This window comes from Nerophis ophidion, linkage group LG11 (assembly GCF_033978795.1).
Source record: "Nerophis ophidion isolate RoL-2023_Sa linkage group LG11, RoL_Noph_v1.0, whole genome shotgun sequence".
In the NCBI taxonomy this organism is placed as follows: Eukaryota; Metazoa; Chordata; class Actinopteri; order Syngnathiformes; family Syngnathidae; genus Nerophis; species Nerophis ophidion.
The window spans coordinates 5,492,141-5,504,747 of NC_084621.1; the positions used below are offsets into that span (position 1 = coordinate 5,492,141).

Sequence of the window (12,607 nt, forward strand, 5' to 3'; positions counted from 1 at the left end):
CCCCCCATCCAAGAGGCATCAGACCCTCCACATCATCCTCCTCCAAACCTGGATTAGCTATTCTTCAGCTGTTTCCATGTCTCAAGTGCTGCTTCCTTCCATAAAATAAATCTTTATGGGAGAACTCAGTCCTTTTATGTTCGTGATAATGGATGCGATCCAGCTCTTAGAACACCTGTGTCTCGCAGGCTTACCACCACTTTATTACTCACTCGTCACACCTTCCCTCTACTGGAACCACCTGCTCCACAAATGTTGCACCTTCAGTGCTCCTGACCGGACTAATGCCCCCCCGACTGCTCGGGGGCATGACACAGTGGTGCAGCCCCCCTTCATGTAGAAGGCTTACATTTTACTTCATATCATCTGCACTTCATGCTCTTCGCATCTTTAGTGTTTTATCTGATGTTGACAATCATGCACAAACTGTGATCAACACTGTTTATTCCACCATGTGTGGAAGGATAAAATCCCACAAAGCCTCCAGTTGTATGAAAGATGCCAGCAATACTGCAAATTCCTGCATCCACCAAGTGAATGCAGGGCCAAAACTGCAGATAGTGATATCAAATACTTAAAGGGGAACATTATCACAGTTTCAAAAGGGTTAAAAACAATAAAAATCAGTTCCCAGTGGCTTGTTGTATTTTTTGAAGTTTTTTTCAAAATTTTACCGGTCCCGGAATTGTAATGACTGATTGGCATAGTAATGCCGGGTTTGTCCCTCCGTGGATGCGTCGACAAGAACACAGCAATAGTAAGTTTAAATGATTTATTAAACTTAACAAAAGCAGGCTACGAACACAAATACTGGAGCTAACAGACAAAATAAACCAAGGGCGCTAGCATAAAAGCTAGGAATAGAAAACATAAAAACTAAGACTGGCACAAAGGCACACAAAAAAAGGAAAAACAATTCATCAGCGTGAGAGCTGGAATTAAACAAAGGTTTAGCGTGAAAAGCTAGCGGGAATATACTTACATGAAGTCAGTCAATACTGTTGCTAGAAGGCAAATTTATGGACCCGGACTGAACAAAGAAAAGAGGAAAGCTTATATAGGGAGAAATCAAGGAGAACCAGGTGTGTGTAGAAAACGAGGAGCAGGTGAAATCAATGTGTAACCATGGTAACGGACTAAACAGGAAGTAAGTGGGTCAGAAGAGAATGAAACAAAGATGGAAAAATAAACATGTGAAGATCTGAGTCACGGATCGCAACAGGAATATCCCTAAAAAAAGCTTTAAAGTGCCCTACTTTCGCTCTCTCGTAGCCACTGTTCATTTCCCTGTGACGTCACACAGTGCTGCCAATGTAAACAAACAATGGGAATACAACAGCAAGATATAGCGACATTAGCTCGGATTCAGACTCGGATTTCAGCGGTTTAAGCGATTCGACAGATTACGCATGTTTTGAAACGAATGGTTGGAGTATAAAAGTATTGAAGAAGAAACTGAAGCTATTGACGCTATTTATAGCCATAGCATGGCCGAATAGCTGCGTTAGCATTGCCGGTAAAATGTGCGGACCAAACGATCAGGACTTTGGCATCTTGTGACACTGGAGCAACTTAAATCCGTCGATTGGTAAGTGTTTTTTTCGCATTAAATGTGGGTGGAAGGAAACGTAATATAGTTGCAAATGCATCTGCAGGTTATCCATACATCTCTGTGCCATGTCTGCTTTAGCACCGCCGGTAAATAGCATGTTAGCATCGATTAGCGTAGCATGTTAGCATGGATTAGCTGGCAGTCACGCCGCGACCAAATATGTCTGATTAGCATATAAGTCAACAACACCAACAAAACTAACCTTTGTGATTTTGTTGACTTTATTGTTGCAAATGCATCTGCAGGTTATCCATACATCTCTGTGCCATGTCTGCTTTAGCACCGCCGGTAAATAGCATGTTAGCATCGATTAGCGAGGCATGTTAGCATCGATTAGCTGGCAGTCACGCCGCGACCAAATATGTCTGATTAGCATATAAGTCAACAACACCAACAAAACTCACCTTTGTGATTTCGTTGACTTTATTGTTGCAAATGCATCTGCAGGTTATCCATACATCTCTGTGCCATGTCTGCTTTAGCACCGCCGGTAAATAGCATGTTAGCATCGATTAGCGTAGCATGTTAGCATCGATTAGCTGGCAGTCACGCCGCGACCAAATATGCCTGATTAGCATATAAGTCAACAACACCAACAAAACTCACCTTTCTGATTTCGTTGACTTTATTGTTGCAAATGCATATGCAGGTTATCCATACATCTCTGTGCCATGTCTGTCATCGCCGGTAAAATGTGCAGACACTCTGGTACATTCAGTGGGGGTCCGGCAGCAGATTTCTTGCCACTTTCGCATCTTCGGTGCAACTTGAATCCCTCCCTGTTAGTGTTGTTACACCCTCCGACAACACACCGACGAGGCATGATGTCTCCAAGGTTCCAAAAAATAGTCGAAAATAACAGAGCTGAGACCCGGTGTTTGTAATGTGTTGAACATTAAACTGGAGGCTGTATTACCTCGGTGACGTCACGTTCTGACATCATCGCCAAAAGAGCTATAAACAGGAAGGCGTTTAATTCGCCAAAATTCACCCATTTAGAGTTCGGAAATCAGTAAAAAAAATATATGGTCTTTTTTCTGCACCATCAAGGTATATATTGACGCTTACATATGTCTGCTGATAATGTTCCCCTTTAAAGCAGTGGTTCTTAACATTTTTGGAGTTACCGAACCCCACCAGTTTCATAAGCACAGTCACCGAACCCTTCTTTAGTGAAAAACAAAATGTTTTTTTTCAAATTCAAGACAAAGTTATATGTTTTTGGCAACGCTTTAGTATGGGGAACATATTCTAAGTAACACAAACTCAATTTAAAAGGGTTAGGGTTAGGGCGAGGGTTAGGGTTATAATAAGGCCATGCAGAATAAGGCATTATAAGTACTTAATAATGACTAGTTAAGAGCCAATATGCTACTAATTTGCATGTTAATAAGCAACTAATGGTGAATATGTTCCCCGTACTAAAGTGTAACCATGTTTTTTTTACTGGTGCACAAAATGAACCGTGCATGAACATCACCTTGTTCAAAGAACAAAACCAACACAGTGCATAAACTCAACAAATACACACCTGCAAATCAGTGTGACTTCTGCTGTTGCCGTATCCGCAATATGCCGACAGGGAGAAGTTTTTATTTACACGATAAGTCGGGTGAGTTTTGACCTCCGCCGAACCCTTGAGGCCGACTCACCGAACCCCTAGGGTTCGATCGAACCCAGGTTAAGAACCATTGACTTAAAGTAATCATCATCCATATCATCGAAACATTGACTTAAAGTCATCATCATCCAGATCTTCGAACCATTGACTTAAAGTCATCATCATCCAGATCTTCGAACCATTGACTTAAAGTCATCATCATCCAGATCATCGAACCATTGACTTAAAGCCATCATCATCCAGATCATCGAACCATTGACTTAACGTCATCATCATCCAGATCATCGAACCATTGACTTAACGTCATCATCATCCAGATCATCCAACCATTGACTTAAAGTCATCATCATCCAGATCATCGAACCATTGACTTAAAGTCATCGTCATCCAGATCATCTAACCATTGACTTAAAGTAATCATCATCCAGATCATCGAACCATTGACTTAAAGTCATCATCATCCAGATCATCGAACCATTGACTTAAAGTCATCATCATCCAGATCATCGAACCATTGACTTAAAGTCATCATCATCCAGATCATCGAACCATTGACTTAAAGTCATCATCATCCAGATCTTCGAACCATCGACTTAAAGTCATCATCATCCAGATCATCGAACCATTGACTTAAAGTCATCATCATCCAGATCATCGAACCATTGACTTAAAGTCATCATCATCCAGATCATCGAACCATTGACTTAAAGTCATCATCATCCAGATCTTCGAACCATTGACTTAGTCATCATCATCCAGATCTTCGAACCATTGACTTAAAGTAATCATCATCCAGATATTCGAACCATTGATTTAAAGTAATCATCATCCAGATCATCGAACCATTGACTTAAAGTAATCATCATCCAGATCATCGAACCATTGACTTAAAGTAATCATCCAGATATTCGAACCATTGATTTAAAGTAATCATCATCCAGATCATCGAACCATTGACTTAAAGTCATCATCATCCAGATCATCGAACCATTGACTTAAAGTCATCATCATCCAGATCATCGAACCATTGACTTAAAGTCATCATCATCCAGATCTTCGAACCATTGACTTAAAGTCATCATCATCCAGATCATCGAACCATTGACTTAAAGTCATCATCATCCAGATCATCGAACCATTGACTTAAAGTCGTCATCATCCAGATCATCGAACCATTGACTTAAAGTCATCATCATTCAGATCGAACCATTGACTTAAAGTCATCATCATCCAGATCATCGAACCATTGACTTAAAGTCATCATCATCCAGATCTTCGAACCATTGACTTAAAGTCATCATCATCCAGATCATCGAACCATTGACTTAAAGTCATCATCATCCAGATCATCGAACCATTGACTTAAAGTAATCATCATCCAGATCTTCGAACCATTGACTTAAAGTCATCATCATCCAGATCATCGAACCATTGACTTAAAGTCATCATCATCCAGATCATCCGAACCATTGACTTAAAGTCATCATCATCCAGATCATCGAACCATTGACTTAAAGTAATCATCATCCAGATCTTCGAACCATTGACTTAAAGTCATCATCATCCAGATCATCGAACCATTGACTTAAAGTCATCATCATCCAGATCTTCGAACCATTGACTTAAAGTCATCATCATCCAGATCATCGAACCATTGACTTAAAGTCATCATCATCCAGATCATCGAACCATTGACTTAAAGTAATCATCATCCAGATCTTCGAACCATTGACTTAAAGTCATCATCATCCAGATCATCGAACCATTGACTTAAAGTCATCATCATTCAGATCATCGAACCATTGACTTAAAGTCATCATCATCCAGATCATCGAACCATTGACTTAAAGTCATCATCATTCAGATCATCGAACCATTGACTTAAAGTCATCATCATCCAGATCATCGAACCATTGACTTAAAGTCATCATCATCCAGATCTTCGAACCATTGACTTAAAGTCATCATCATCCAGATCATCGAACCATTGACTTAAAGTCATCATCATTCAGATCATCGAACCATTGACTTAAAGTCATCATCATCCAGATCATCGAATCATTGACTTAAAGTAATCATCATCCAGATCATCGAACAATTATGTGGTTTTACCTTTATTTTTTGATAATCGAGTTTGTGTTCATTTGGAAGATGCATGCACACAACATGATGCATCACGATTTCCAGGTTCTCTATTCGACATTTTCCAAAAGGAGTAGGAAGAAGCAGAACATATTTAATCCTTCCCCTTTTCCTTTACATAGCAGTCGCAGATAGACACAAGCGCCCCCTGCGACCCCAAAGGGAATAATCGGTAGAAAATGGATGGATGGATGGATGTTTGGTTACTTACTGATAAAAGACACGTTTTCTTGTATGTTCACTATTCTTTTTAAGGACAAACTTGCAATAAGACACATAATTTTAACGTACCCTAACATTTTTTGTTAAAATAAGGCCAATAATGCAATTTTTTTGTGGTCCCTTTAATATAGAACATTGTTGAAATACATTTTGGAACCGGTACCAAAGTATTGGTATCAGGACAGCATTACTCATAGGTATTTTGGACGATAGGTAAAATTCCAAAAATAGTGCAAGTCCCCCTTTTCATTTAATAGTCGGTACCGGTACCAAAATATTGGTATGGGGACAACACTAGTACCCACAGAGACAAAAACAGAGGGTGACCGACAAAAGGGGCCACCGTGTTTATTTTATTTCGAGAGTGAACCGTCTTGCAGCCTGCATGGAAGCAGCAAAAACAAACAATGTAATTGTGATGCCTGTAATTCAGTTTTAAGTTTGATCATGTTTTGTTTTTGGACTCTTGTTTTACAGTTCCTGGTTTTGTTTGTTTCCATAGTAACCCTTTAGTTTCCACCTGGTCTCCAAGTCACGCCCAGCCCTCAGCCCCACACCCGTTTCTAATCATCATAGCTGCTATTTATACCAATTCTGTTTCTGTCCTCGTCCTGGGAACTTTGCTATTTGCTTTCTGCTGTACACGCCCACCCACCTATGGTGCTCATGTTCCCTGACCTCGATCACCTTCCACGCTCCTTGCTTTTCATGCCACTTGTTTTTGGTCATAGTAAGTGTTTTGTTTTAGTTGTTTATAGCCATGCCATCGTGCTGTTTTTGTTTATAGTTAATTCATGCCATCGTGCAAGTGTTTTTGTTTCCGGTTTGTATTTTGTAGCTTAGAATTATACCTCCTTTGGTTTGCCTTTTCTTGTGTTTGGTGTGTAAATAAATGTAATCATGTACCTGAACACACGCCTGGCTCGTGCAAATCCTCCTCTGTGTCGAAGAAGCAAAATAAATCCGAGTCACAGTCCTGACAGTAATTTATCCTTAGATTTATTACCTTCGCCAAGAGGGTTATGTATTTTTTCGATCCGCTTCTTGCTAACAACATAGTTCAACAAGATATGGGCAGGTTTTGATGTATCTTTCAGGAAATGTCAAAAATGGGACCAGGAACACCTTAATTACATTTTGGTGGTGATCCTTAACACCGTCTCAAGGGATTCTTTTCCAATGGAAGATTAGGCCTGGCAGAGGTCTGCGCTATTGGAGCTTTTCTAGTTCCACACTATATTCCACTCACTTCTCTGCTAACCGGAACAAAAATGGCCTTGGTTTAAATGCCAATATTCTAAGCTAAAACCAGATTGTACTAGTATGTAACAACATGCCTTGGATAAATATTTGGTAACACGTAAAATGCATGTAATCCTGCATCGTACTTAATTTGTAACCGTTTTTCTTTTGCCGGTTATCAAGCAAATTCCTTATATGGTTCTAGAAAAGATCCAGAGGTTTCAAGCATAATCAAATCTTAGCAGCAGTACATGTTTTTGTTACAGACTCAAATATATGAATGTTTCTGCAAGAAAGTATGTACTTTTATGCTTTCAATCAATGTATGATTTACATCCACAAATACATCGTGGCCTTCATATATCTCTTATCTCTTTTGCTCTTTCAGGCTCTCGCCATGGGAATGATGACGGAATATTATCACTACATCTTTACAACACTGGTAAGTAGAACTTTTTATTCTTGCATTAAGATTTATTTAACATACTTGCCTTTTTTTCCTCATTATTCAACTATTTTAAAGGCTATTAATAGTATTCATCCTTTTTTTTTTTTCCTGTATTAACATAGATTAGAGCTTTATTGTATTGAAATAATAAAACCTCATTGCCATTGGCAAATACAAGTATTATGGGTGTTAAAATGACACCTTTTATTTAATTTGTAGAAGTGAATTGAAGTGAATTATATTTATATAGCGCTTTTCTCTAGTGACTCAAAGCGCTTTACATAGTGAAACCCAATATCTAAGTTACATTTAAACCAGTGTGGGTGGCACTGGGAGCAGTTGGGTAAAGTGTCTTGCCCAAGGACACAACGGCAGTGACTAGAATGGCGGAAGTGGGAATCGAACCTGCAACCCCCAAGTTGCCGGCACGGCCACTCTACCAACCGAGCTATACCGCCCGGTAGAAAAATAATACAACTATTTAATTACAGAAATGTCATTTGTAGTCCATCCATCCATCCATCATCTTCCGCTTATCCGAGGTCGGATCGCGGGGGCAGCAGCCTAAGCAGGGAAGCCCCAGACTTCCCTATCTCCAGCCACTTCGTGTAGCTCTTCCCGGGGGATCCCGAGGCGTTCCCAGGCCAGCCGGGAGACATAGTCTTCCCAACGTGTCCTGGGTCTTCCCTGTGCCCTCCTACCAGCTGGACGTGCCCTAAACACATCCCTAGGGAGGCGTTCGGGTGGCATCCTGACCAGATGCCCGAACCACCTCATCTGGCTCCTCTCGATGTGAAGGAGCAGCGGCTTTACTTTGAGTTCCTCCCGGATGGCAGAGCTTCTCACCCTATCTGTAAGGGAGAGCCCCGCCACACGGCGGAGGAAACTCATTTGGGCCGCTTGTACCCGTGATCTTATCCTTTCGGTCATGACCCAAAGCTCATGACCATAGGTGAGGATGGGAACGTAGATCGACCGGTAAATTGAGAGCTTTGCCTTCCGGCTCAGCTCCTTCTTCACCACAACGGATCGATACAACGTCCGCATTACTGAAGACGCCGCACCGATCCGCCTGTCGATCTCACGATCCACTCTTCCCTCACTCGTGAACAAGACTCCCAGGTACTTGAACTCCTCCACTTGGGGCAGGGTCTCCTCCCCAACCCGGAGATGTCACTCCACCCTTTTCCGGGCGAGAACCATGGACTCGGACTTGGAGGTGCTGATTCTCATTCCGGTCGCTTCACCGAACCGATCCAGTGAGAGCTGAAGATCCCGGTCAGATGAAGCCATCAGGACCACATCATCTGCAAAAAGCAGAGACCTAATCCTGCGGTCACCAAACCGGAACCCCTCAACGCCTTGACTGCGCCTAGAAATTCTGTCCATAAAAGTTCTGAACAGAATCGGTGACAAAGGACAGCCTTGGCGGAGTCCAACCCTCACTGGAAATGTGTCCGACTTACTGCCGGCAATGCGGACCAAGCTCTGGCACTGATCATACAGGGAGCGGACCGCCACAATAAGACAGTCATTTGTAGTGTTAAAAGTTATTTGATAGGATTGGATAAGGATGGGAACCTGAACTTTGCATCATTATTGCAAGGATGCTGACAGAAAGGAAAGTAACTCGATGGGAAAAAAATGAAGCTATTGGCGCCTTGAGTTCTAAATCTGTGGTTCTAAAATGGGGGTACGTGTACCCCTGGGGGTACTTGAAGGTATGCTGAAAATAGCAACAATTCAACAATTCTTTATAAATATATTTATTGAATAATACTTCAACAAAATATGAATGTAAGTTCATAAACTGTGAAAAGAAATGCAACAATGGAATATTCAGTGTTGACAGCTGGATTTTTTTGTGGACATGTTCCATAAATATTGATGTTAAAGATTTATTTTTTGTGAAGGAATGTTTAGAATGAAGTTGATGAATCCAGATGGATCTCTATTACAATCCCCAAAGAGGGCACTTTAAGTTGATGATTACTTCTATGTGTAGAAATCTTTATTTATAATTGAATCACTTGTTTATTTTTCAACAAATTTTTAGTTATTTTTATATATTTTTCCCAAATAGTTCAAGAAAGACCACTACAAATGAGCAATATTTTGCACTGTTAAACAATTCAATAAATCAGAAACTGATGACATAGTGCTGTATTTTACTTATTTATCTCTTTTTTTCAACCAAAAATGCTTTGCTCTGATTAGGGGGTACTTGAATAAAAAAAATGTTCACAGGGGGTACATCACTTAAAAAAAGGTTGAGAACCACTGATATACTGCATGTATAATACGTACATATTACAAATGTTATATTTTATATTGCTACGAGGATGTCGTAGTCGTAATGATTTCTGCAGTCCTTTGAGACATTTGTGATGTGGGGCTATATAAACAAACATTGATTGATTGATTGATACTATGGTAAATGTTTTGGATACTTAATACCTGCGTTACCCTTTCCATCTTTACCCTTTCAATCCTTTGAATCTGAGTTACTGTGTGGAACAAATTTCCCTTGTGGCTCAGTAAAGTTTGTCTGAGTCTACGTTTCTGCTGGTTTTGCTGTGAATATTTTTTTTGTAGATGTTCGTTCTATTTAAATGATTGAAGTGTTTAACATTTTTAAGCATTTTGATAGTTTCCCTTTTTTTTTGGTGCCAGTTCTAGCACCATTTTTAAGTACCAATTAGGCACCGGTATCAATACAAATGTAGACAATACTTATACTTAACTAGGGTTTTACGGTATACCGGTATTAGTATAGTACCGTAGATAATAATGAATCATATCCGGTACTATACCGCCTCTGAAAAGTACCGGTCCCCCACCCCCCTGCACCCCCGTCCACGTCGTGTCATTGCTGGTTTACGAGCATTCTCCGTAGCGCTCACACATTGAGTACTTACAAGCAGACAGTGTGTCGACAGAAAAGGGAGAACGGATACATTTTGTCTTAAAAACTAACTATAAAGGTGAAGTTATAACACTGAAAAGCCCTCAGGAAGAGGCGCTTTAAGACATGGTTAGCTAGCTAGCGGCTAAAGTCCATCCGCAGTCAAGAGAGTTGACATACAGCAAGAAAGGACTCCACGAGCTTTGAAACGATTGAGCAAAGCCTTTTCGCTAAAACCTAAGTTTTTCCAGTTTTAGATTGTAGAGAACCTCTCTAATCCAACGGCCGTGTGATGGGTGGGGGGGGGGGGGGGTATGGTACAGATGGTATGATGCAACCTGGGATGTCCAGAAGCATGATAATCTACTGAATCAGTTCTATCACTGACCGATAATTCTGTGCCTGGGCTGCTTTGTAACCAGTCACTCGGTTGTGGTTGTTTTTCTAAAGCTGTTGAGCTTTTATTTGTCCGTGTTAGCGTTTCCATTCATTGCGTTTTATTCCCTTGTCCTCTCAGGATCTATTCGCCCTCGATGTGGAATCTTACCGATTCAGTGGCGTAAACATGACTGGCTTTAGGATTCTCAACACTGAGAACAGCCAGGTGGCGTCCATCATCGAGAAGTGGTCCATGGAAAGACTGCAGGCCCCTCCTAAACCTGACTCTGGTCTACTGGACGGCTTCATGACAGTGAGTTTCGTCAACAATATTGGTTTTCAGTTTGATGATAAGTTCACGCCTCGGTTCTTGTGTACTTTGCTGTCACATTATGCTTTAAAAGGTTGTCGTCAAGATAGTAAATCATGGCCCTGATCTACTAAAGATCTACATGTATTAAATCACGGCAAAGCTGATCTACTAAGTTAAAGTTCCACTGATAGTCGCACACACTAGGTGTGGTGAAATTACCCTCTGCATTTGACCCATCAACTTGTTCCACCCCCTGGGAGGTGAGGGGAGCAGTGAGAAGCAGCGGTAGCCACGCCCGGGAATCATTTTTGGTGATTGAACCCCCAATTCCAAGTTCAAAAGCCAGGACCTGTGATGGTATGGGGGTGTAATAGTGCCCCAGGGCATGGGTACCTTACACATCTGTCAAGGCACCATTAGTGCTGATAAGTAGATCATTTTGGTGATTTAACCCCCATTTCCAAGTTCAAAAGCCAGGACCTGTGATGGTATGGCGGTGTAATAGTGCCCCAAGGCATGGGTATCTTACACATCTGTGAAGGCACCATTAGTGCGGAAAGGTAAATCATTTTAGTGATTTCACCCCCAATTCCAAGTTCAAAAGCCAGGACCTGTGATGGTATGGGGGTGTAATAGTGCCCCAAGGCATGGGTATCTTATACATCTGTGAAGGCACCATTACTGCTGAAAGGTAAATCATTTTGGTGATTGAACCCCCAATTCCAAGTTCAAAAGCCAGGACCTGTGATGGTATGGGGGTGTAATAGTGCCCCAAGGCATGGGTATCTTACACATCCGTGAAGGCACCTTTAGTGCTGAAAGGTAAATCATTTTGGTGATTGAACCCCCAATCCCAAGTTCAAAAGCCAGGGCCTGTGATGGAATGGGGGTGTAATAGTGCCCCAAGGCATGGGTATCTTACACATCTGTGAAGGCACCATTCGTGCTGAAAGGTAAATCATTTTGGTGATTTAACCCCCAATTCCAAGTTCAAAAGCCAGGACCTGTGATGGTATGGGGGTGTAATAGTGCCCCAAGGCATGGGTATCTTACACATCCGTGAAGGCACCTTTAGTGCTGAAAGGTAAATCATTTTGGTGATTGAACCCCCAATTCAAAAGCCATGACCTGTGATGGTATGGGGGTGTAATAGTGCCCCAAGGCATGGGTATCTTACACATCTGTGAAGGCACCATTAGTGCTGAAAGGTAAATCATTTTGGTGATTGAACCCCCAATTCCAAGTTCAAAAGCCAGGACCTGTGATGGTATGGGGGTGTAATAGTGCCCCAAGGCATGGGTATCTTACACATCTGTGAAGGCACCATTACTGCTGAAAGGTAAATCATTTTGGTGATTGAACCCCCATTTCCAAGTTCAAAAGCCAGGACCTGTGATGGTATGGGGGTGTAATAGTGCCCCAAGGCATGGGTATCTTACACATCTGTGAAGGCACCATTAGTGCTGAAAGGTAAATCATTTTGGTGATTTAACCCCCATTTCCAAGTTCAAAAGCCAGGACCTGTGATGGTATGGCGGTGTAATAGTGCCCCAAGGCATGGGTATCTTACACATCTGTGAAGGCACCATTAGTGCGGAAAGGTAAATCATTTTAGTGATTTCACCCCCAATTCCAAGTTCAAAAGCCAGGACCTGTGATGGTATGGCGGTGTAATAGTGCCCCAAGGCATGGGTATCTTACACATCTGTGAAGGCACCATTAGT

At 41.5% G+C, this 12,607-nt stretch overlaps 1 protein-coding gene and 1 long non-coding RNA gene across 5 annotated transcripts in view; one reads left to right on the forward strand and one right to left on the reverse strand.

Moving 5' to 3' along the window:
• grik2 (glutamate receptor, ionotropic, kainate 2) overlaps positions 1 to 12,607 on the forward strand; it is a 607,548-nt gene that overhangs the window by 283,192 nt on the left and 311,749 nt on the right. For both annotated transcript variants that reach the window (XM_061914965.1, XM_061914966.1), the window contains exons 6-7: positions 7,228 to 7,281; positions 10,710 to 10,883. In XM_061914965.1, the coding sequence (XP_061770949.1) occupies positions 7,228 to 7,281; positions 10,710 to 10,883 (228 nt within the window). The remainder of the gene's footprint in view (positions 1 to 7,227; positions 7,282 to 10,709; positions 10,884 to 12,607) is intronic.
• The window catches only part of LOC133561585 (uncharacterized), a 210,791-nt gene that overhangs the window by 149,048 nt on the left and 49,136 nt on the right, over positions 1 to 12,607 (reverse strand). The gene's annotated exons all lie outside the window — the stretch shown is intronic.